Source organism: Lithobates pipiens, unplaced genomic scaffold (genome assembly GCF_037356315.1).
Source record: "Lithobates pipiens isolate NorthernLeopardFrog02 unplaced genomic scaffold, aLitPip1_a1.2 Scaffold_13, whole genome shotgun sequence".
Classification (NCBI taxonomy): domain Eukaryota; kingdom Metazoa; phylum Chordata; class Amphibia; order Anura; family Ranidae; genus Lithobates; species Lithobates pipiens.
The window spans coordinates 413,818,408-413,842,495 of NW_027507718.1; the positions used below are offsets into that span (position 1 = coordinate 413,818,408).

Here is a 24,088-nt window from a genome sequence, read left to right on the forward strand (position 1 = left end):
GATGGAGTTGGTTTACTAAAGGCAAATAGACTGTGGAGCTTTAAAAGTGAAGTTGCTCCAGAACTTAGTAAATGAGGTATAGCGTTACTTTACAAAGAGTACCCAATTGTATGCAAGTAAAATACAAAAAAAAACCCTGTATTTTGCTTGCATTTGATTGGAAGAAGTCAGCAGAGCTCTCCCTTATTTATTAAGCTTTGGAGCAGCTGCACCTGCAAAAGTGCTCAGTCTCTTTGCCTTTAGAAAATCAACCTCAATATGCCAAACAAAATATGCCTCAATTAGATCATACAGAGGGCACTTTCACTGCCCACTTCTGTCTTTTATGTCTTATCAAAACTCTTCCCAAATAAAATAAATAAATGTTAATCTTGGATCAGTTTTAAGGCCCATAATGGAAACTAGGGTTTTTTTCCTGTCCCCTTTATTGCTAATGCCAGTGATCAAATGTTGACTTTTAACCGCTTCGCGACCGCCCTATAGCCGAAAGACTGCTACAGAGTGGATGCTAACTGCCGGGAGGGCATCCCTGGACGTCCTCCTATTTACTTCCCCTCTGCGCACCACCGCGGGCACGCATTGGGGAAGTTCTATGCTGGCCGTGTCCCTCGGACACAGCCAGTCACAGATCGTTGTAAACGGCCAATCACAGCGGCCGTTTACAGCACGATCGGCGTGCTCAATGAGAGATGAACTCATATGTAAACATATGAGATCATCTCTCAGCGCTGCTCTCCCTCCTCACACAGACAGCGTGTGAGAAGGTAAAGATGAACGGCTGCAGCAGCCGTAAGTAAAAAAAAAAAGTAAAAAAAAATGCCATCCGCCCCGGTGCCATCCTCGCCCAGTGCCATCCTCGCCCAGTGCCACCTGCCCCCAGTGCCACCTGCCCCCAGTGCCACCTGTTAGTGCTATCTGTCCCCAGTGCCACCTGTTGTCAGTGCCATTTGTCCCCAGTGCCATCTGTCATCAGTGCCACGTGTCATCAGTGCCACGTAGTGCCATCTGTCATCAGCGCCACATATTAGTGCCATCTGTCTTCAGTGCCATGTATCAGTGCCATTTGTCATCAGTGCCACCTGTCAGTGTCACGTGCCATCTGTTGTCAGTGTCACGTGTCATCAATGCCACTTATCAGTGCCATCTGTCATCAGTGTCACGCGTCATCGGTGCCACGTATTAGTGCCATCTGTCATCGGTGCCACGTATTAGTGCCACGTATTAGTGCCATCTGTCATCAGTGCCACATATTAGTGCCACGTGTCAACACTGCCACGTATTAGTGCCATCTGTCATCAGTGCCACGTATTAGTGCCATCTGTCATCAGTGCCACGTGTCATCAGTTCCACGTATAAGTGTCATCAGTGCCACGTATCAGTGCCATCTGTCAACAGTGTCACATGTCATTGTCCTGGTGCTCCAGGGCCTTCAAAAGTGTAATAGGTAGTCAACAAGTTAGATTTGTAATTTATGCTCCTAGAACACCTGATGGCGCTCCCTGCATGTTGGGCCTCCCTATGTGGCCAGGCTGTGAAAAAGTCCCACACATGTGGTATTGTAATACTCAGGAGTAGCAGAATTTGTTGGGGGGTGTAATTTGTGGTATACACATGCCATGTGAGAGAAATAACCTATTACAATGACAATTTTGTGGGAAAAAAAATCTTAATTTTGCAAAGAATTGTGGGAAAAAATGACAACATCAAAAAGCTCACTATGCCTCTTACTAAATACCTTGGAATGTCTACTTTCCAAAAAGGGGTCATTTGGGGGGGGGGGGGTATTTGTACTTTCCTGGCTTGTTCGGGTCGCAAGAAATGAGATAGGCCACCAGTACATCAGATGTGATCAATTTTGTATGATTCGCACCACAGCTTGTAGACTCTCTAACTTTCACAAAGACCAAATAATATCCACTAATTTGGGTTATTTTGACCAAAGACATGTAGCAGTATAAATTGTGGCCAAAATTTATGAAGAAAAATTAATAATTTGCATAATTTGTCACAGAAACAAAGAAATATGTGCTTCTTTTCAAAATGTTCGGTCTTTTTTCATTTATAGCGCAAAAAATAAAAACCCCAGAGGTGATCAAATACCACCAAAAGAAAGCTCGATTTGTGTGAAAAAAAGGACAAAAAATTCATTTGGGTACAGTGTTGCATGACTGAGTAATTGTCATTCAAAGTGTGAGAGCACCGAAAGCTGAAAATTGGTCTGGGCAGGAGGGGTGTTTAAGTGCCCAGTAGGCAAGTGGTTAAGTAACTTCATGTTAGTCCTCATTAAAAAAAAGTTCTCACTTTCTAAACAAACTTAAAGTGGAACTTAAGCCATAACCATTTGTTTAGAAAGTGTATAACACTCGCTTTTTTCCCCTTAAAATCAGGGGGAAATCATGGGTGTGTTTTACGCCGATCCCCGCTGACTGTGAGGGGGAGAGGAGTGAGCGCCGCCGAAATACACATAGCCGTGTGTACTGTGTACTCGGCTAGGCTCAGCTCCTTTTGGCTCCACTCGCAGTCACGCCCAGTCCCACCATTGGACCTGTGTTATATCCATCATAGGAGCTGGGCCAAGGGGCGGGATGGGGCAGGACTGAGAGAGGAGCCGAGAGGAGTCGAGAGGTGCCAAGTACACAGGACATCCGGCTCTGTGTATCTCGGCGTCGATAATTTTAAAAACGATCAGGCTGCAATGAGACAGGGCAAGGCTGCAATGAGACTGGGCAAGGCTGCAATGAAACTGAGTAAGGCTGTAATGAGACAGGGCAAGGCTGCAATCATACTGGGTAAGGCTGCAATGAGACTGGGCAATAATGCAATAAGACTGAGCAAGGCTGCAGATGAACACTGGTTATTCTGCAATGATGGACAAGGCTGCAGATGTACACTGATAAGGCTGCATTGATGGGCATTTAAATGTAAGTTTTATTCCTTAAACTTCCCTCCTATATACTGTATAAATCAATTTGGTTTGCACCAACAAGAATTCAGATACAGATACTGTACATTCTTAACCATTTGTGGGCAAACTTTTAAAAAAAAACAAAGCAGGTAGAATTTGAACAGACGTTGCCTTCAAAATAGGTCCACTTTGACTAAGCCAAAGTACAAATAACATCTGACTTATAACAGCCAAGGGGAAAATACACTGATGCGTATCTTTCAAACGCAGTGCATTTAAGCAAAGTCAAAGCCAGGCTGCTCTTAAGTTAAAGCCAACAAGTTATTTTTTGACAAGAAATGTTTAAGATGTGAAGGTTACATTGAGCAATGACTCGTAGACATCAACTGACATAGAAATGTCACATATCACCAACATGAAATTAATGTTGATAGTTTCCAAATGGAGAAAGCACCTTGTGCAAAATGAATGGGGTTTATAACTCTGCATGGATAACAGAAAAATACATTTAGTATGGGTGCACAATCAAGAATCACTATCTGCATGTACTGAATGTCCTTTAAAAAAAAGACTAAATGGAATGGCTTTTCATTGCATGTTTTTAAGTGAATGTGTATTGTCGACATTTTTTCTAAAGTGCTGGATTGCAGGGAACTTATGGTGTCTGCAAATAACCAAGTTAATCTTCAAACTGATTGCTGTTTCCCTGTGGAACAAGTTAGATCTTAGGTCCAGGCTTTACCAGGAGCTTTCACTTCTGCCCATATTGAGATTAGCCTATCTGAACAATGACAACCTTTACTCAGCAGCTTCTATTGATCATTAAAGTTTTGGCATTTGACCTTTAAATGATGGGGAGTGGGGTTTAGTTCTAAAAGGGGTCGAGCTTCATCCTGCTATGGGCTGTAGACTAGGTAAAGCCTGGGTCTAGGATTCAAGGGGTTTTTAGAAGTACATGGACATCACTTTGAAGACCACTACCTAACTTGCAAGTATAGGAATGTGCCTGTAATTCTGCTCTGTTACTTTAGAAATGTTTTAGGCCAGATCAGGTTCAATATAAATGGTCTTTGCATGCAGAAGATAAAAGCTTTTTTTTTTTTTTTTTTTTTTTTTAATAGATTGTAAAAGTGACAAATATGGGCTATATAGAAGGCAAAGTCCTCTTCAATGATTCCTCTTCAATGCTGTGAAACCCTCCCCTGAACATTGCTGCAAAAACAACACTTACAGGAGGAAGTATCAATCTCCATGGTACCCAGAAGCTCTCACAGTTTCCTTCCGCTTACCTACATCACTGTAGGAAAGAGTGATGAAATTAGGTCAGATAGAGGAACCAGTGAGTGCTGTAGGAGTTTGTGGAGATTGATACAACCCCTGCAGGTATCCCAACAAACTTCCAGAAAGAGTTTTTCAGCATCAGAGAGTTTCTTGGGCAGCAGAACAGGTGAATATTTACTTCATCTTTTCAGGTATGCCTTTGATGAGTATTTTCCTTATGGAGAAGAAACTGAGAAAACATAGCATGAAAGGCTAATGTTACTTTCTTACAAACATATTTTTGTTAAAGTATAGGGATGCTGCCCCAATATTTGCTGCCTTTGACTTATGGGGTCTGGTTTGGCTCTTACCAAGCTCTCTTTGAAGTGCTAATTACTTCTACCATGTTTTGTTGATTAGTTCTGGTAGTCTTTGCCAAGGAGGCTTATGGATATGCATAATCCCAGCTTGGCACCATTGGTATTAGACATGTGCAGAGTGAAATATTTAGTTTCGGAATTTCGTTTTCATACGAAAAATAAATGTATTTAGTTACTCCCGAAATTAGTTTTTATTTATTTTCGTTTTTCATTCAAAAATTGCATTCATCCGAAAATCCACATGAATTACGGTCGAATCTGTCTTTGAAGGCTTATGGTGTCTGTCGAATGTATAAAGAAGAGCCGACGGAGCTAGTATACAGCATACTTCGTATGAACTTTAGAACCCTATTAAAGTCTATGGGACTCCAACTTTGTGCTAATTTTAAAGGCTAATATATGTTTGGGGATCTGGGTCCTGCCCCACGGGACATGTATCAATGCAAACAAAAGTTTTAAAAACTGACGTTTTTTTCAGGAGCAGTGATTTTAATAATGATTAAAGTGAAACAATAAAAGTGTAATATTCCTTTTCATTTCGTATCTGGGGGGTGTCTATAGTATGCCTGTGTGCTTAGAACTGTCCCTGCACAAAGTGTAATTTCTGCAGGAAAAAAGTCCTTTAAAATCACTCGCGGCTATAATGAATTGTTGGCTCCCGTAAAACAGAGAACACTAGGGGGTTAGGGTTAGGGGTTAGGGTTAGGGGGTTAAGGTGTTAGGGTTTAGGGGTTAGGGTTACGGTTAGGGTTAGGGTTTCCCCTAGAAGAACAAAGTTAGGACTCAGGGATTTGAATAGGGACCTGCCCCAAAGGTCAAAGGTCAGGAGGCGTGTCCCCCAGAGGTCAAAGGTCAAGTTTCGGGCTGACCCACCCCCACCAAAGTGTTCCGCCTACCCCAACTAAGTCGGGGCATGAACAAGTCGGGGCTTGAACAAGTCGGGGTAAGCGGCATGCGGCCTGCCAGGTTGCGTGCTCGGATAAAGGGTCTGGTATGGATTTTTAGGGGGACCCCACGTCAATTTTTTTTTAATTTGATGCGGGGTTCCCTTTAATATCCATACCAGACCTGAAGGGCCTGGTAATTGAATTTGGGTGAACCCCACGCCTTTTTATTTATTTTTATCAATGACTTTCAATGAGTGTTCTCTGTATTACGGGAGCCGACAATTCATTATAGCCGCGAGTGATTTTAAAGGACTTTTTTTCCTACAGAAATGACACTTTGTGCAGGGACAGTTCTAAGCACAGGAAACATGTGCCCCTTCACAGGCATACTATAGACACCTCCAGATACGAAATTTAAAGGAATATTACACTTTTATTGTTTCACTTTAATCATTATTAAAATCACTGCTCCCGAAAAAACTGCCATTTTTAAAACTTTTTTTTGCATTGATACATGTCCCCTGGGGCAGGACCCAGGTCCTCAGACACTTTTAGGACAGTAACTTGCATATTAGCCTTTAAAATTAGCACTTTAGAATCTTTTCTATCTGTCAAATCTTTTCTCTATGTCGAATATTTTCTCTCTGTCGAATATTTTCTCTATATAATCTTGGACTAATAGAGGTAAGGTTAGGCACATTCGACCACAGGTTCTATAGACACAGATTGTTATTGTCAGAGTCACGTCGAATCTCCTATTTTATATCTCGAACTGTTGTAACAACGAAAACGAAAATAAAGCATTTATTTATGTTGGATCTTTCGTTTTCCGGATTCTGCACTTTCGTTATCGTTTCTCAAAACGAAAACGAAAATACCTGAAATTCGGACGAAAATGAATTCGGACGAAAACGAATGCACATGTCTAATTGGTATTGCTAATGGGGTTGGCCTGGCAATAAATATTTGAGAGCATAGAACTAGAGGGTTCTTGAGAAGCTTTCCCCAAGTAAAGACCAGAGTGCCTTGATTACATTTTGAGGGAAAAACTTCCAGAGGCAAACTTAGTGGTGATTCTGAACTGGCCGGTACAAAAAAAAGCAATCTGCCTGGGAAGTATCTTCATTGGTGAACTGTGGTTGTTCTGCATTCAAGCATGTACAAGCTTTATGGAGACTTAATACTTATCCAGTTGTATGCTGTAGTTCTGTGAGTGTTTGAGTTTTGACTAACTGTGTGTTTGTGAGGTAAAAACTGCTATTGCTATCACGCTTAGTATTTACTTTGAGTAGTAGAACAAGCCCATTTATTACTATTACCACTATAGTGACCCATTGCTGAACCAAGCTGTCATTAGGTAAATCAATAAAATATCTATAAACGTATTCATTGAAGTAATGTTAAGGACAATGAATATGAACAAAGTGCAACAAACCATAGCATCCAACCAGAATTCTTTATGATCTGATCTGACTATAATAGAATGGGTGTGATTGGATGTAATAGGTTACGGCAATATGATATTTCTCTTTGCCATAGAAAACTGAAATAGCCTATTTACCTTTGTAGCAAGGTTAATCAATGTGCTGGCCAGCTCAGTCTAAGGTAATGTGAAATGGTTTTGGTAAGATACTGGACATAAAATTAAAGATGATGATGATGACAGTAGAATTGATAAAGAGATCATAGAAATTAGTCTGTGATTTGTTTGTTGATTGATCCATGCAGCACTGTTCAGGCATACCCCACTTTTAAGTACACAATGGGGTTTATTTACTAAAGCTGGAAAGTGCAAAATCAGCTCACTTCTGCATAGAAACCAATCAGCATGTAGGTTTTATTACCCACGCTTAATTGAACAAGCCAAGGTTAGTAGCTCATTGGTTTCTAAGCAGAAGTGAGCCTGATTTTGCACTTTCCAGATTTAGTAAATACACCCCATCGTGTACTTAAAAGTGGGGTATGCCTGTAATAGGGTCATTTGAGATATAACTTATATGCATTCTAGTTTTGGATCGATAGTTTTTCAAAAAGATCCATAAAAGAAAACATTAAAAACACTAGTTGTTCATTTCGGGTAAGCAAATAATAAAAGAACAGGTGCTTAGTCCAGAAATAGTTTCTGTAATGAACACGGTAAACTTGAAAACATTAATTTATTAAAACAGGTCTTAGCACATCTCAGTGTGATACTATTTCAGATCACTGTTTAAAATTTGTTGTTATGTTAAAATGTTGTTATGTGATGTTCTAGAGTGCAAACATCATTCCTAACACAGTATCTCTTTATCAAACACTTGCATTATCGGGTTGTACAGTAGTTCCACTGGGACAGCCAGCTGCACTGGCCCACGCTCTTCATTGTGGTATGAATCCAAATCACAGATAACTGGGCATTAAGTAATATAAAGATTTAACAGTCTAATGGACCAGTATCACACTTTTTGGATGACTTCTCTGCCTGGCTACTGTACTTTCTCCCCCTTGAAATACCCAATATCATTCTTGGTGTCTTTAACATCCCTGTTAATGTTAACAGCCTGGGTACATTTCAACTTCTCAACATAACCACACCTTTTGACCTAACACAATGGAAACACACTTCCACTCACTCCAATGGTAACACCCTTAACCTTGTATTACCCCAACACCCCCTCCTCTCTTCAACCACCTAACCCTCCATGTATCAAAAGATTACTTGTAGATACCTTCACTATTTTAACCCTCCACTTCCCTATTCTGCTATTGGCCACCTTTATGACAAAATCTCACCCCTGTCCTGTCCTGCACTTGCTCCTCTAACTACATGGAGAATCAGGCCAGAACTATTACAACCTTGGTGAACTGTTGACACCAGAAATCTCAAGTACATAGCCATTCTCTTGAGAGCCTGTGGTGTAAAGCCAAATCCCTGCAGGACTTTACCATATACAAATCTGTCCTAAAATACAATTCCTGTCTAAGTGCTGCCGAAAAAGCCTACTTTGTCACTCTTATTAATACCTTGTCATGAAGTCCTCTTTACCTTTTCTCTACCTTTTAAGCCCCATACACATGATCAGAAATTCTGCCAGCAAAAGTCGGATGTGAGCTTTTGGTCAGAAAAATTCAAATCGTGTGTATGCTCCATCAGACTTTTGCTGGCAGAACTCCAGGCAAGAAAAAGATTGAGAGCAGGTTCTCTATTTTTCAGTTGGAAAAAGTTCCCATCGGAAATTCAGATCGTCTGTACAAATTCCGACACGCAAAATTGCTACCCATGCTCGGAAACAATTTGACGCATGCTCAGAAACATTGAACTTAATTTTCTCAGCTAGTCAGTGTTGTACGTCACCACGTTCTTGGCGGTCGAAAGTCCAGAGAACTTTTGTGTGACCATGTGTATGCAAGCCAAGCTTGAGCGGAATTCTGTTCTGTGGAAAAAACATCCAAGTTTTTTCCGATGGAAAATCCGCTCGTGTTTATGGGGCATAACTTCCTGCTTTGTCTCCCAACCCCCCCACCCACTAACTCACTCACTGCCCCAGATATTGCAAATCATAAAAAAAAAAAAAAGATTGATGCGATTTGTGAAAGCACCTCCGCTAAACAGATATCTTACCCTATTACCCCTAAAATAAAATAAAAATTCTCTAACAGCACATTCAAAATTTTCCTTTTTTGAAGCGAGTGCTACTGAAGAGGTTACAAAACTTTTCTCACATGCCCACCCATAACCAATCATCCCCTGGATACCATTATCTCACAACAACTAAGCACACCCTATTCTTCTATCCTATGCTTTCTCACTTGCATCTTCAATCTCTTTCTATCTACTGGCCCCTCCCACCGTCCTCTAAAGCATGCCCAGATCACCCCATACTTAAAAAGCCCTCACTTGACCCCACCAACCTGAACAACTTAAGACCTATCTCCTTGCTCCCCTTTAAGTCTAAAAAATTTGAATGTTTACTCTACAATCGCCTGAGCTCCTACCTCACTGAAAGCAACCTTCCTGACCCCTTACAGTCTAGCTTTCGCTCACAGCACTATAGAAACTGCCCTACTAGAACTCACTAATGATTTACTAACTGCTAAAACCAACTGCTAAAACCTACTCCATACTCTAACTATTAGACCTCTCTGTGGCCTTTAAAACTGTTGACCACCCACTGCTTCTTAATAAACTACACTCCCTTGGCCTCTAAGACTCTACTCTTTCCTCCTCCTACAGCTTCCAATACCATCTCTACACCCATGACACCCAAATCTGAATCTCTACTCACCTCACTCTTCTCTTATTAACTTGCTAACTGACATATTAATCTGGATGTCGCACCACTTCCTCAAATAAATATTTCTAAAACCAAGCTGGTAATATTCCCTTCCACCTTGACTCACGTCAGCACTCCGATACAACACCTTTATTGGGTTACAATCCAGTGTACAGCAGTCAATCCTTACGGTACAAAAGAGGGGAATGCAAGCAGCTTACTCAAGTGTGAAACATGTAATCTGCTTGCATCCCCCTCTTTTGTACCATATGGATTGACTGCTGTACACTGGATTTTAACCCAATAAAGGTGTTGTATCAGAGGGAAATTGGCTTGACACAAGGATCACCGTCATAAGAATTGCACAGTGGTGTAGTGGTTAGCACTCGCACCTAAGCAGTAAGAAGGGTCGCTGGTTCAAATCCCAACCACGACACTACCTGCCTGGAGTTTGCATGTTCTCCCTGTGCCTGCGTAGGTTTCCCCAAGGTACTCCCGTTTCCTCCCACACTCCAAAGACATGCAGGTAGGTTAATTGGCTTCTGTCCAAAATTAGCCCTAGTATATAAATGGGGACCTTGGTTTGTGGGCTCCTTGAGTGTAGGGACCAATGTGAGTGTGCAATATACAGTGATGAGGACAATTGTAGACACTCAGGTTTAACAGAATGGACTGGTGTCTTTATTCAACCTTACTAACTATGTAACCATAAGAATTTTTTAAAAAGAAAAAGCTCCTAACGCTCTAGTGCTGAGCTGGAGATCCACAGTGACAAATAGAGTCTGGACTTGGATATCAGTTGCACAGGGTGGTCTTAATACTGGAGTAGGTTTGTCCTATGCAGCAAGAATGTTGCAGACCACTGGTCTGGAATGACACGTGGTGTATGGTGTTGCCTCTATGAGGGCCATGATCAGGCCCAAATTGAGGGCTGGCTCTGGGACTAAATGGTCTGGACACATTGGTGGAAGAAACAGGAGTTTGTACTGAGGTAGTAGCGTACTAGACAGGGTAGTATCCAATATCAGGCCCAGGTACTCCAGGTGATGAGTTAGGTCCAGTGATTATTTCTGGAGATTGAGGACTCATCTGAATGTCTGCAGAGTCCGATCTGTCCATTGGACATTGGCTGACAGGGTTTGGGCAGACTAGTCCTTTAACTGCTTCCCGCCCACCACATAGTGAAATGATGGAGGTGTGGGAGCAATCTCGTTCTGGGAGGACATCATATGACGTTCTTCCATTCTTGGCAGGCATATGTCCGGGGGGGGGGGGGGGTTGCATCACTGATCACAGTAAAGAGCCCACGACATAGGCTTTTTTCCACATGATAATTTGTGTCCAATCACAGCTGATTACAGTGTAAACAGGAAATGCCTGTTATTGGCATTCCTCTTTTCACACTGATAGCGCGTGAACAGAGGAGAGCTGGTAAGCGGCATTCCACAGCATGGACATCTGCACTGACAATCAGGGCTCTGATCATCAGTGTCCTGATTATCAGTGCAGCCACAACAGTGCCCACTAGTGCTTTCAGTCAGTGCCCACCAGTGATGCCAATCAGTGATGCCTCTCAGTGCCCAGGAGTGATGCCTGTCAGTGCTAATAAGTGCCGCCTATCAGTGCCACCTATCAGTGCTTATCATTGCCGCCTATATGTGCCATCTATCAGTGTCCATCAGCGCTGTCTATCAATGCCCATAAGTGCATATTAGTTTCTTCTCATCAGTGCCCATTAGTGCTGCCACATCAGGGCCCAGTAATGCAGCCTGATCAGTGCCCATCAGCGCAGCCTCATCAGCGCACATCAGTGAAGGAAAAAAATACTTATTTACACAATTTTATAACAGAAACTAAGAAGAACTTTTTTTTTTCAAAGTTTTCAGTCTTTTTTCACTTGTTTAACAAAAAATAAAAAACCCAGTGGTGATTAAATACCCCCAAAGAAATCTGTCTCAAAAAAAATTATAAAAATGTTGTTTGGGTACAGCATTGCATGACCACACAATTGTCATTCAAAGTGGTGTGACAGCACTGAAAGCTGAAAATTGGCCTGGGCAGGCAGGAGGTGAAAGTGCCCTGTAGGTAAGTGGTTAACACGAGGTCACCCAGGTGTCCCACAGTGCTGATATCCCAAGAGGAAAGCAAAGCTAGGACTGGGGCAAGCACCTTGGTGAAGACCCAGGGTGTTGTGGACAGGTCAAAGGGAAGAGAAACAAATTGGTAATGTTGTTTGCCCGCAGTAAAATGCAGCCTTGATAAGGTGGAAATATGGGGATGTGTAAGTAAGCATGTCCATGAAGGCAAGAAGGTCTTCTGGTTGAAGAAGGACAATAACCAACCTGGCAGATGGCATGCTAGAATATGTTGAGAGTCTTCAGGATTCAGAATGGGGTAAATGCCTCCATTTACCTTGGGAACAGTGAGCAGGTCTGAGCAGAAACCCTGGAACTATTTCTCATTTGAAACAGGGGTAGCAACATATAGATCCATGTGGGTTAGGGTATGTCCCCCAAGTCTCAGCCTAGGGGTCAACTGATCCAGAAAGCTGCAAAAGGATAACCAAAGTGGCCATGACACAGCTTTAATTCACAGGAATCTTGATGGTAAACATTAAAAATGTATGGCTCTAAAGAGAATCATATAAGGACACTTGCAAAAAACTCAGGCTTGCTGGAAGCGGGAGGGGAAGGGTTATACAGGATCGGAGAATGAAAGCTTAAAACTGAGTTCTACCCAAAAGTGAAACTTCCGCTTATCTGTCTCCCCCCTCAGGTACCACATTTGGCACCTTTCGGGGGGGAGCGGGTACCTGTTTTTGACAGGTACCCTGTTCCCACTTCCGTCTGACCTCACCATGGCAAGGTACATCACAAGTCTGGTCCCCCTCCTCCTCCCTCCTCCTTCCCCTGCTGCTGGGCCAGTAAGAGAGCACATGTGCAGTAGGGACCAGGCCGTGAAGCCTTACCAGCACTGGCGGCGGCAGCACCTAACAGCCAATGGAAACAATGGCTGCAGTGCCGACATCGCTGGATTCCAAGACAGTTAAGTGTCCAAATTATAAAAGTCAGCAGCTACAGTATGTATAGCTGCTGACTTTTAATTTTTGGAGGGGGGAGACCTGGATCCTAGGAAAAGGGTCTGATCTTCCTAGGATTCATTTCCCGTTGGGAGACAGCTCCACATCCCTCTCGCATGCATGCAATTTCTATGTTTCAATTTATTATTGCTGCTCAGGATTGAAGAGATTGTATTTTCACATTCCTCACCACATATATATTACTGTCACTGCATAGGGGCAAGAATGGTAGACATTGAGTTTTTCTCACAGTATGATTGACACGTTGTGAATGATTCTGTTTATATCATTGGCTATTGCATTTATGTGTTTTTGATATAATAAACTTTGACTTTTTGTACTTGCACAGTGGGCTGTGTATTTTCTTTCCTCTTTACCATATCCCCTTTTATGTCATTGGAGTCAGTTGTGCCCAAGCAGGGTTTTTATTATGAGTTTTTGATGATATGATAGCAAAAGCTCCCACTCCAATCCTTTTCCCCATCTCTCCCCTTTTTGTAGTTTCAAGCGAATAGGGGTTTATTTATATATTTATAGATGCATTCATAGATGGCATTAGCAGGGATTTTCACATATTTTTAGATTTTAGCAAGGCCTAACGGTGCGTGATTAGTATTTTTAGGTTATATGTAAAGAATACATAATTATATCAGGTCCTCGAATTGTCCCTCATGATATAGATCACAAATTAATTTTATACTTTATTAATCTAGTATGCGACATAAGTGGCTTTTAGAAAGTGAGGCTGTGTTCAATTTTCCTATATAAGATTATTGGGTGATTTTGTCTCAGTCCCCATAAGGATGAAACTGTTGTGTGTGGAAAAATGTTGATAAAGTTTGTGCATTTTATCCTGTATGTAACATTGCCCAGAGTCTCATATGAGACCATAATTGCAGCTTCAGAAGCTGTGCATGCGTTGCCTCCCATGGATACCAACCACTTATGGACATGGGCAAGGACGTAAAGAGAAAAATCAGGGAAGTATTAGAGTATGTAGAGAATTTCTAGGAACCTGCTTGATCCCCAAAAGGCTAGTGCACATTATATTTATAAGGTTGAATAACTTTATGGGGACTAGACGGGGGTACTATGTATGTAAAGTAATTTTGGAAAAAAAGATAATTTTTAACAGATGTACTATACTTATTAGATTAATGAGGAGGGACATTCAAGTGTAAAGGTTACCCTTTAGTATATTTACATTAGGCATTACCTTTTAGACCTCATGCACACAGGAAGTTTATTTAACTCCCCTAGAAGCCAGCAGCATTTTTTGAGAAACAATGTCTGATGCCTGTAAAAAGGTATAAAGCTTTTACAAGTGTTTAGGCACTTTTGTAGGCGTCAAGGCTCTTGGACTTTAATTCATTTAACTGGAAAATTCTTCTGGCCATTGAAATTAATTAATGCTGAAGCACTAAAGGTTCTTAGCATTTAGGAGCGTTTAGCAGCTTTTAGTAGGGTCAAACTTTTTTTTCTGCCCAAACTCTGCTGCTCCTGGAGGCACTGGAAGTGTTTTTTTTCCTGACAATAAATGCTGCTAAACACAAGTACATGGTTACATAGGGGGTTATTTACGAAAGACAAATCCACTTTGCACTACAAATGCACTTGCTCTAAATCTAAGGGGTAGATCTGAAATGAGGGGAAGCTCTGCTGATTGTATCATCCAATCATGTGCAAGCTAAAATGCTGTTTTTAATTTTCCTTGCATGTCCCCCTCAGATCTACAGCGACTTTACTTCCAAGTGCACTTACAGGGAATTTGTAGTGCAAAGTGGATTTGCCTTTAGTAAATAACCCCCATAGGCTGACATGCAGGGGTGTTTAGAAGCAGGGAAAAAAAAAAACACCAGATGCCCCTAAGAGCAGCTGTAAAAAAAATGTTCAGTGTTCATGAGGCCTTACAAATATTGATCAAGGGAAAGTTGAGCCACATTTATGTTTAGTATCATGTTTATATGTGGTTTTAATGGGTATGAAATGGTGGTCTGCCTAGCTAGTCCTTTGCATTGCACACATAGCTGAACACTGAAAGGAGGATTTATGTACAGGTTAAGTGCTCCATAGCTTAGCTCAACTTTTGTATCCATGGTTCCTGATGTTATGATCATATTGGCAATGTCATCATTTACAGCTGTAGTTTATGAAACACATTTCCTTAAAAATTTCCGAAAACATAAGGCAACCCTTAAATAACAGCAGAAAGTATCCAAAAAATGGTTCAGATGTCTTAGTTTAGTGGGTAATAAAAGGTATAATTAGTGAGTTTATCAGTTTATGCTGCAAGACCAAGTCAGTGAGCAGGCCCATATTGGTGGTTACTGTCAATAAAACTGTCAGTTGCATTCTCCCCTTGGTACTGTCCAGCTGACCATGTAAACAATTCAATAAAAATGAGTTTTACAATTAAGTACTAATTATATCATTAACAGTTTGTTAAATAGGCATTGAGAAAATGAAAGCAATGCCCAAATACACAACAACAACAGTATTTAAGCTATAATTTATGGTTACTGATCTTATATCTAGTTACTCATTGGAATCAGACAGGACTTCAGCCTTATGGATAGATACATGCACTACGAATGCTCATGGCTTGTGCTCCATAGTGGGAATGATAATATTACATAAAAAAAAGATTTAAAGCTGATCTCCAGCTTTAGTTTCAGTTTAAATAGATATTTCGGGCCAAGCTGACCCAAACAAACTATTTCCTTCACTAACATGAGCGGCCACTAAATGTGCTGTATAAACTGTATGTGTTCAAAGACGAGACCTTCCTGTCTCACACCTGTAACAAAATAGTGTTCATTAATAGAATACAAAGCTTCCTATGAATGGCTGTGAATCGCTCAGACTGATGCCATTTTGTTCCAGGTGTGAGACATGACGGTCTCATCTCACACTCGGTACACAGTGCTGTATACTGTATGTAGCTGAGTATATATACAGTTTATACAGCAGATCCAGTAGCTGCACATGTTAGTAAGGTAAATGGTTCATTTGGGCCAATTTGGCCTGAGCAATCTATTTAAACTTAAACCAAGGCAGGAGATCAGATTAAAAAAATGATATAAAATGGAAAAGGTCAGTGGACACACTCCTCTAAACTCTATGTATAAACCACTTGCACATATAACAGGAGAATGACAATATTACTTATAGTATCCCCCAATGACAAGCAGAGGAGAATTAAAGAAGCCAAGTTAAAAACACAACCAGAGCACTGGTTGATGGATAGCAAGTTCAATAAACAGCTTAAAGTGGTTCTAAAGGCAGAAGTTTTTTAGCAGCCCCCTAATTACTTACCTGAGCCCCATTGCGATCCAATGATATACATGTGAGCCTCAACTCTCTGGGGACTCTCCCTCTCCATTGGCTGAGACAGCAGCAGGTGCTGTTTTCTCCCACTGGTGTCAATTACAGACAGTGAGACAATGAGGAGCAAGAGGGGACAGCTCCCTCCCTGTGAATGGACACACAGAGCTGTGACTCAGAATTGAGCCTGCTTGGGTGCCACTGGAGCAAACTGCTTGCTCTGGAGGCAATGGGTGGTGGGGGGCAGAAGCACCGGCGGAGGACCCAAAAAGAGGAGGATCGGGGCTGCTCTGTGCAAAACCACTGCACGGAGCAGGTGAGTGTGACATGTTTGTTATCATGTTTAGCCAAGCCTTTAATATAACTTTTAGACGCTGAGAGGATCACAAAAACAATATTAGAATTATGAGTTTAAGTTGCTGAAAACACAAAGAGATAATACAAAATACTCTGTATGGCATCTTGCAGAAATACTTAGGGAACTGTCCAGTTTAAACAATTTGGTAAACTTTACAGAGTGAACTTTGAACAAATGATAAGAATACAACTGTAAGAGCTACAGTATTTGAATGTCTTTGTGTGTGTATAGTCTCAAGCTTATGCATAATTGTGCCTCAACCTTCCCTGATACCCAAGTCTCTATATTGGCCAGCAAGGCCACCCATCACATTTGGCAGCCAATGAAACTGCACAAGATGAGGAGGAGTTGAACCAGTTATTTTCCAGGAAACTGGCATGGTCGACAGATGCCAAGATTTTAATGATCTCCAGGTGCTCTGCATATAGAACAGGCCCAGACTTGCTTTTTTTATGGACCTGGAGCCCCCTGCACCCTTAGATGCTAAGGTGACTCGACAATCGCACTTTCAGAGAAAATCTTTATGTCACATTCTTAACTGCTCCCTTACAGCCTATTTTAATACTGGTGTTTATTTTGGCCTGATCTACCTAAGAAGGACACCCTCCAAATTCAAACGCCAAAATCGTATTTTACATAAACTTTTTTATGTTTACTGAGTTTTGTATGATAGAGATGTAAAGCTAACACATTTTACCTATAGGAAAAAATATAATAAACATTTGTTTACCCCAGTTATTCTTTGCAAATTCACTTTTGCAATATAGAACTATGGGCAAATAAAGAACTTGCCGTTTTTTGTTTTGCAGAAATATTCCAGCATACTGTTACTTCTATAGGGATAATAATACAATTTCTAATAAAGATGGAAGACAACATTAATGCAACTCAGAAATCATGAATAGATTGTTCCTAAATATATATTTATAAATATTTAAATACCTTCATTTGAATTGGTATCAGCCTCTTGAAATCCCTGTAGTGCAGAGCTCAGAGAAGGGTATAGTTGGCTATGCTGCAGTGCAAGAAACATGCTAACAGAAGGAGAGGGCATAGTGACATAGAGAGTAACTCATTAGTATGTTGCTTTTCCTTCTACTGGAGTGGGGAGACCTGTAAGTGAAAGTGAAGCTGCAACAGAGAAAGATCAGCTCTCCTCATTTGTCAGCCAGCACTGTGCTGTGTGGCAGAGATGAGCAATCGCAGAACAGAATGGACAGAATAAATTCCTTGGCAGGTTAAATATATTTCATATATGTAATTTGTTTCTTTATGTAGCTGTTTGCCTGGAGTTCAACTTAGTTATATTAAAAACCAACTTAAAATTCACCCTAAACCATTTTAGTCACAATTACCCTACAGACATGTAAGCAAAACAAACATTTCTAATATAATGTAAGCAAGAGTCCAAAAACATCAAGGCATACATATACTGTAAAGATCAAACTACAAAATGTCTGAAACCTTGTATAGAAAGATGTGGAAGTACAGCAAATGTTTCTTAGGCTTCAATCACACCTAGGTAATTCAAATTCCAGAATTATGGAAAAACGTGGAACACATTTCCGATGCCATTATTTCTTAATGGCACCCTGAATGGAGGGACAATTTTGCTGTAATTGTTGCGCAACAGATCAAGCTACAATCGTGACAAAAATCACAACTGCAAACGCTCCTGGCTGTGCCAAGATTTGGTACATGAGCTTCTTTTGTAGCGTTTTTGGAGCGGAGGGAGACCCATTCAAATGAATGGAGTCACCCTAAGGCAGAAAGTCTATTACTGGCCAGAGCACCAGGTAAAGATAAAAGGGAAAAACCTAAAAAATAAAACAAATAAAACCACCAATTAGGGAAAGGTAAACCACGATATATTCTGTTTTTGCATTTGGGTTTAATACTGCTTTAATCCCATTCCTATTAAAGCTGAACTCCAAGCTCAGTGACAACATCCCCTACCAAGAAAATTTCCAAGCATGCATGGAACGGATATTGCTATTTGTTAGCATCCTATGGCGTTAATTTACTAAAACCTGAAAGTGCAAAATCTGGTGCAACTGTACATGGGAGCCAATCAGCTTCTAACTTCAGCTTGTTCAATTAAGCTTTGACAAAATAACATGGAAGCTGATTGGTTTCTATGTAGAGCTGCACCAGATTTTGCACTCTCCAGTTTTATTAATTCAACCCCTCTGTATTGAGAAACCACAGTGACGGTGTTCAAGGTTTTGGCCTGTACATTAAAAAACATCACAAGCCACCAGCTCTGAGCTACTCACCAGCAATAATAAACCATTTTTTAAGCCAACTTTTCTCTATATCAACATCCTCTTAATCTTAACCACTTCCTGCAGGTGCCTCAAGCATGACACTGTAGCAATGCATGTTGAGAGTTGTACTCTTGAAGACGCCACAGCAACAACAAAGCACAGTTTGGTTATAAAGTTTATGTAAGTACAATATACTAAATTATACTAATAAAAAAAAAAGTAAACTATACAAATACAGCAGTTATTCTTGGTCTTGTTAAAGCTGAACTCTGGGCTTGAGTATGTGGTTATGAGATGTTGACAAAGCAACTACATTCAGTACAAGCCTCCATTTTTTAAAGCAGCCGATGAACAAATGAATCACAGGAACTAATTTTAACAATTAAAACCAGAGTTTCACAAAAAATACTTTAAATAAGTGAATATGCATCATAAACACCACTCACTGTAGGTTATTTTCTATCTTAGTGTGTTTGCAGTCCAACTTTACAGTATAACTAAAAGCAGAGGAGAGGGGTTAGAACACCTGTCAAGTTTTTATTGCTGTCTTCACCCCAGTTGGGGAGATTCGTGCTCTCTATTCATCCTGTGTACTTTTTTTATCGAGAGTGAAAGTGAAAGAAAATACCACATTTTGGGTCGTCACCAGAACAGAAATAGAAAATAAATCTTCCAGTGAGGACATTAGTTCTGGTGACCATAGTGACAACCAGAGATTGTCTTGCTTTGGAGGGATATCTCTTCACTTTCTGTTTTGACTTTGGGACAGAAAGTGAAAGGAAATCTCCCGTGTGGCACAGATGGCAAAATAAAGCTTTTAGGCTGCATTCATACTTATGCATTTTTAGTGCTTTTTGCAGATTTGCACTACAGATAGTGTTCCATAGGAAACCATGTTAAATGGACTGTAGTGCAAATCTGCAAAATGCAAAAAGCACTAAAAATGCATAGTTGTGAATCCAGCCTTAGGGGGTATAATCCTCATTTACTCTATCCAAAATGAAATAAAAGGTTTGTCTTTAGTTCTACTTTAAATGACATTAGAAATTTCTTAAAACAAAGATCCTACTGAATGATTTCATTGTGGCCATAAGTGGTACCACTTCACATTCTTTATATATAAAACATGAATTGAGCAACCTTTATAGTCCCCAAAAAAGCAGTTTTAGCAACTATAGTAATGGAATTTTCTTCTCAGAAAATTATTTGTCATAAAGATGTCCAAACATGAAAACTTTTACCAACTCAAACAACATAAAGATTGACCAATGGAATCAAAATTTTCATTAACATTGGAACTTATACAATTGCATTTGTAACATTTCCAAAGCACATATTTTGACCTTAAACATTGATCTTAAAGCATATGTCAAGGCAAAAAAGTATGCAGTGTATATCTCCAATACAAGCACTTTTCCCCAAGTTTTATCCCTTAAAGGGCCTTGCAAGTACAGAAAAATATATAGTTGTTAACCTGCCAGAAATGCACTTAATTCTTAAACTTCTGGGCTGACAACCCACACCATTTTTGTGGCATGAGCCCCGCCCCCAGTTATCTTTTGCTAAACTACTCAAAGAATCCTGTTTTCTACAACATAAAGGCTAACTGGCTTATTCTGTAGTCTAAGTAAAGAAATAGGAATGTTAAATAGACTCTTTGACTCTTTAATATAACACAGAAAGTATGTAGAGGACACAAGACAGCTCTAAACCTCTGTCAATCTTTTTTTTGCACTTATCAAACATATATAACCAAATGCCTACAATGCTATATTTAACAGAATGAAATAGAGCTAAAAGAAGTTAATTGTTAGGGTTTACATACACTTTTAGAGCAAATGCAAACTTTTTCAAACTTTGTTCACGGGGCCTAACCAATCCAACATCCAATACAAAAATCATGAATATGTTCTAAATTTAACAAATATACAATTAACATGTGTACATTATTTTAGCTTTAAGGGTTTGTAATCATTACATACACATTTGTGAATGTAAAGGCACTTTTGATAACATTTGCTATGCACATTAACTATAAAATCATCATAATGGGTTGCAAAACTTTTCTACAGTAATATGAAAAACCCTTAAGAGACCATTTCAACCTAGCCCTGATAAGCACAAGAAAAATTGACAGCTCTGGCTGGAGACACTGTACTAACCATGTTAGGTTAGTCCAGCGATCTCCTCCGCTGAGCTGTTGTGTTCTGTCAGGGGGACACCCCTGCCAGAACACTCCGATCAGTGCTCTCTGCCAATGGCTGAGAGCGCTGATTAGGAGTCGATCAGCTGCTGGTTTTCCGACATTCAGGCCGACTTACATATGCGCAGAATGCCATCTGTTTTTTTTTTTTAACCAGCAAACTTAGCCAGCTTTATCCTCGATGGCTTGATAACATAGAATACGAAATGGCTCTGATTTGTGTTTCTAAATATTTGTAAATGTTTTTGATAAACATCATGTTTTTTTCTTTTACATGAAATACCATTATAATTTGGTATTATTCTCCCAAAGTAAAGATGGCTTCTTTGGTAGATCCTCTTTGAATGATGCCACCCTCCAAAACTATTTGACACTGTTAAGATACATAATATGTCATCTGTCATATTTATTGTTTCACATTCCCATCTGTCATGATACACATAATGGTGCTATTATCAAAGTATTAGAGAATGTTTATTAAGAAAGGGAAATGTTTATTTAGCTTAGTGAATAAAGTGAAGCTCTATCATCCAATGGTGTGTGAGAACATTCCTGTTTTTTAAACTTCCATTACACATGATTGGGTATTCAGTATGAACTCTAACTTTTTATTCTATAAGCCCCTGGTGTCCAACCTGCACCTCTCTGCAACTTTTTGTGTGGCCCATGGGCCACTGCAGATACTAGTCTGTGATTCCCTATTGGTCTTTTATAGTAGTCTCCAGTCTATGACTGTTTCCTGAAGTCTGTCCCCAGTCTCAAACAACTTCTATAGCATGTTCACACTTTCTGACAGTCTAATACAGCATGTCTGCAATCTATGACCATCATCTTTATTATATTGACAATCTTTGAACATCTATTTTATCATGTCCCCAGTCTCTGACCATCTCTTGTATCATGCCCATAGTTTGAGTATATCCTGTTGTGTGTCTGTTGTGTCTGTTGTGTTGTGTGTCTGTTGTCTCTGCTAATGATTGTTCACTCAATTTTAAGTATGGCCCTTTGGTGATGTCAGGGGCTACACTTGAGGCCCATCATATCAATACATTTGACCACCCCTGCTCTAAGCGAAACATTTTTTGCTCCTTTAGTAAATCAGCTCTGATGTTTACATGAACACCTCTCCCCAGATCATAAAAGTCAAGGGCCAGAAGCAGAAAACACATGGAGCTGTCCTTGGTACTGAAGTAGGAAGAACACACTACAAACAATGCAGACATGTTTAAAAGTGGAAAGAGCATGTGTAAAGAGTAATAAGCCATAGCAGCCAATCCGATTTCAGTTTACTGAAGCATGCATTCTGATGGATGGCTCTTGGTTACTGCACTCTACACATTGCTCTTCTTTTTTATTAGATATGCTGAACAGTTCTTGCATTTATACGTTGACCCTAGGTGAAAGTACATTGTATATTGCTGTAGGTATGGATCACAGGAACAAATACTTAATACACCAACTGAAGAGTGAAGCCACCTCTTGTTTCTGCGAGCAAACCAAGTTGACACAAAGTTACTGCACTCATTGCAGTAAATACAAGCTTTTTTTTTTTTTCCTCTGCGTACTTTAGCTCCTGTTTAATTCAAAGGGGGTACTCACCATGTTGACTTCAGAGACCATATCTATGCTTGCCACAGTTATTCTCATCCCAACATCAACAGGAGGGCCTAGGAAAGAAAAAGCAACAGACAGACGTGTCACAGCACACATTTGCATATTAATTCAGGCATCGGATTTTAGATGGATTGTTGGTGCTGATTGTTTTTTTTTTTTTCATGTGTGCATTCAATGTGCAGTGTGCATCATCAAGAAGCACTGATAATGTGTATGTTATCATCATGGATAAAATATGACCATAGATGGATATTTTTACCTCCAAAGTCTGGCCTCAGTCGGATGTCATAGCCTTTGAGCAATCTATCCACTGTCTCTTTCACATATGACATGTTGCTGGGCTCATTAACGCTGGAGGGAGTAAGAAGTATGGACTGGAGTCAGTATGTACACTGGAGTGCAAGCATTCAGACAACCCCCCCCCCCCCACACCCCCACCCCCCCCCCCTTCTATGCCACATACATCATCTAACAGTAATCAAAAATCATGTCAGACTCACATATCTGCAGCAGCATATCTCACCTTTGAGCACAGCACACCATGGCTATCATCATAGGAATAGACACAATCCCGAAATATCCTCTGTCTTGGAGCGTCCACATTACTAACTCAATGTAACTAAATAAAGAGAACAATGCTTAATGAGAAGATTCAACAAATGCAACTAAAGTCTGAAGCAAGGTGATAATTCCTAATAGAGCAGCGCATGCGCACTGCAAGCAGCATCAACAGACACCGTTTGCTGAAAAAAGCTCCCTCTGTGCAAATAAAAAAAAAAAAATAAATCCACAGATCCAGATCCTTAAAGTTCTAGTTATACCCCTGCCTAGTCCATATAAAAGGATGCAAGGGGGAGGGGGGGGGTCTGTTACTGTCCAAACCTCAGTGCTTTGGACAAGCTGATATCCTTGGGCTGCTGAAATGGTCTAAGCATGGCTGTGATTGCAATCTGCTGTAGTAGTAGATCCTGTACGTGCTGTATCACTGGAGCCTGCTGATCAGAATGCGAAGTAGTCTCCCAACACAGGCTCCCAGCGTCTCTTTCCTAAGCTCGGTGTTCCTTAGCAGCCAGCAGCCAGCAGCCATTCCCAAGGAAGCTGTTCTGGGAGAGATACGTTCGGTGTTACGTGAAATATGGCATCCTCAGCATCCCCATCAGCGTGGCCATCTCCTGTGCGCGCTGCCGATCAGATACTTGCTACAGTAACAGCTGAGGGTGAAACAAGTATCTGATCAAGGCTTTCCTCCCAGGACTGCATATTCTTCATGTGAAACAAGCTAACCCTAACCTTACAAAATCCTTCTACAGCTGCCTGTTGTAGAAGTGATAGTCTCACTGCTATTACAGTCCATTGTTTGTACTGACGTAGCAGCACACTTCGCTGACCCCTCCTTTGCTGCTTATGGTAATGCTGGCCATATACAGTCTTCAGTATTTGGCCAGATAATTAATGATTGTGCTGTTCCTGATGTAATCATTTCAAACATGTCCTTCTTCATGTTTTTTGTTTTTTTATGATGTTATCAAGGTGTACGTTTTTAAATGTTTTCTCATAG

The 24,088-nt window shown here is 40.5% G+C and overlaps 1 protein-coding gene across 1 annotated transcript in view; it reads right to left on the reverse strand.

Moving 5' to 3' along the window:
- The window catches only part of GABRB1 (gamma-aminobutyric acid type A receptor subunit beta1), a 774,728-nt gene extending 750,852 nt beyond the window's left edge, over positions 1-23,876 (reverse strand). Inside the window, exons 1-3 of the mRNA XM_077477537.1 lie at positions 23,054-23,876; positions 22,790-22,881; positions 22,516-22,583 (exon numbers count right to left, since the gene is read on the reverse strand). Of these exons, the coding sequence (XP_077333663.1) occupies positions 22,516-22,583; positions 22,790-22,881; positions 23,054-23,133 (240 nt within the window). The 5' untranslated portion in view covers positions 23,134-23,876. The remainder of the gene's footprint in view (positions 1-22,515; positions 22,584-22,789; positions 22,882-23,053) is intronic.
- Positions 23,877-24,088: the final 212 nt, after the last annotated feature.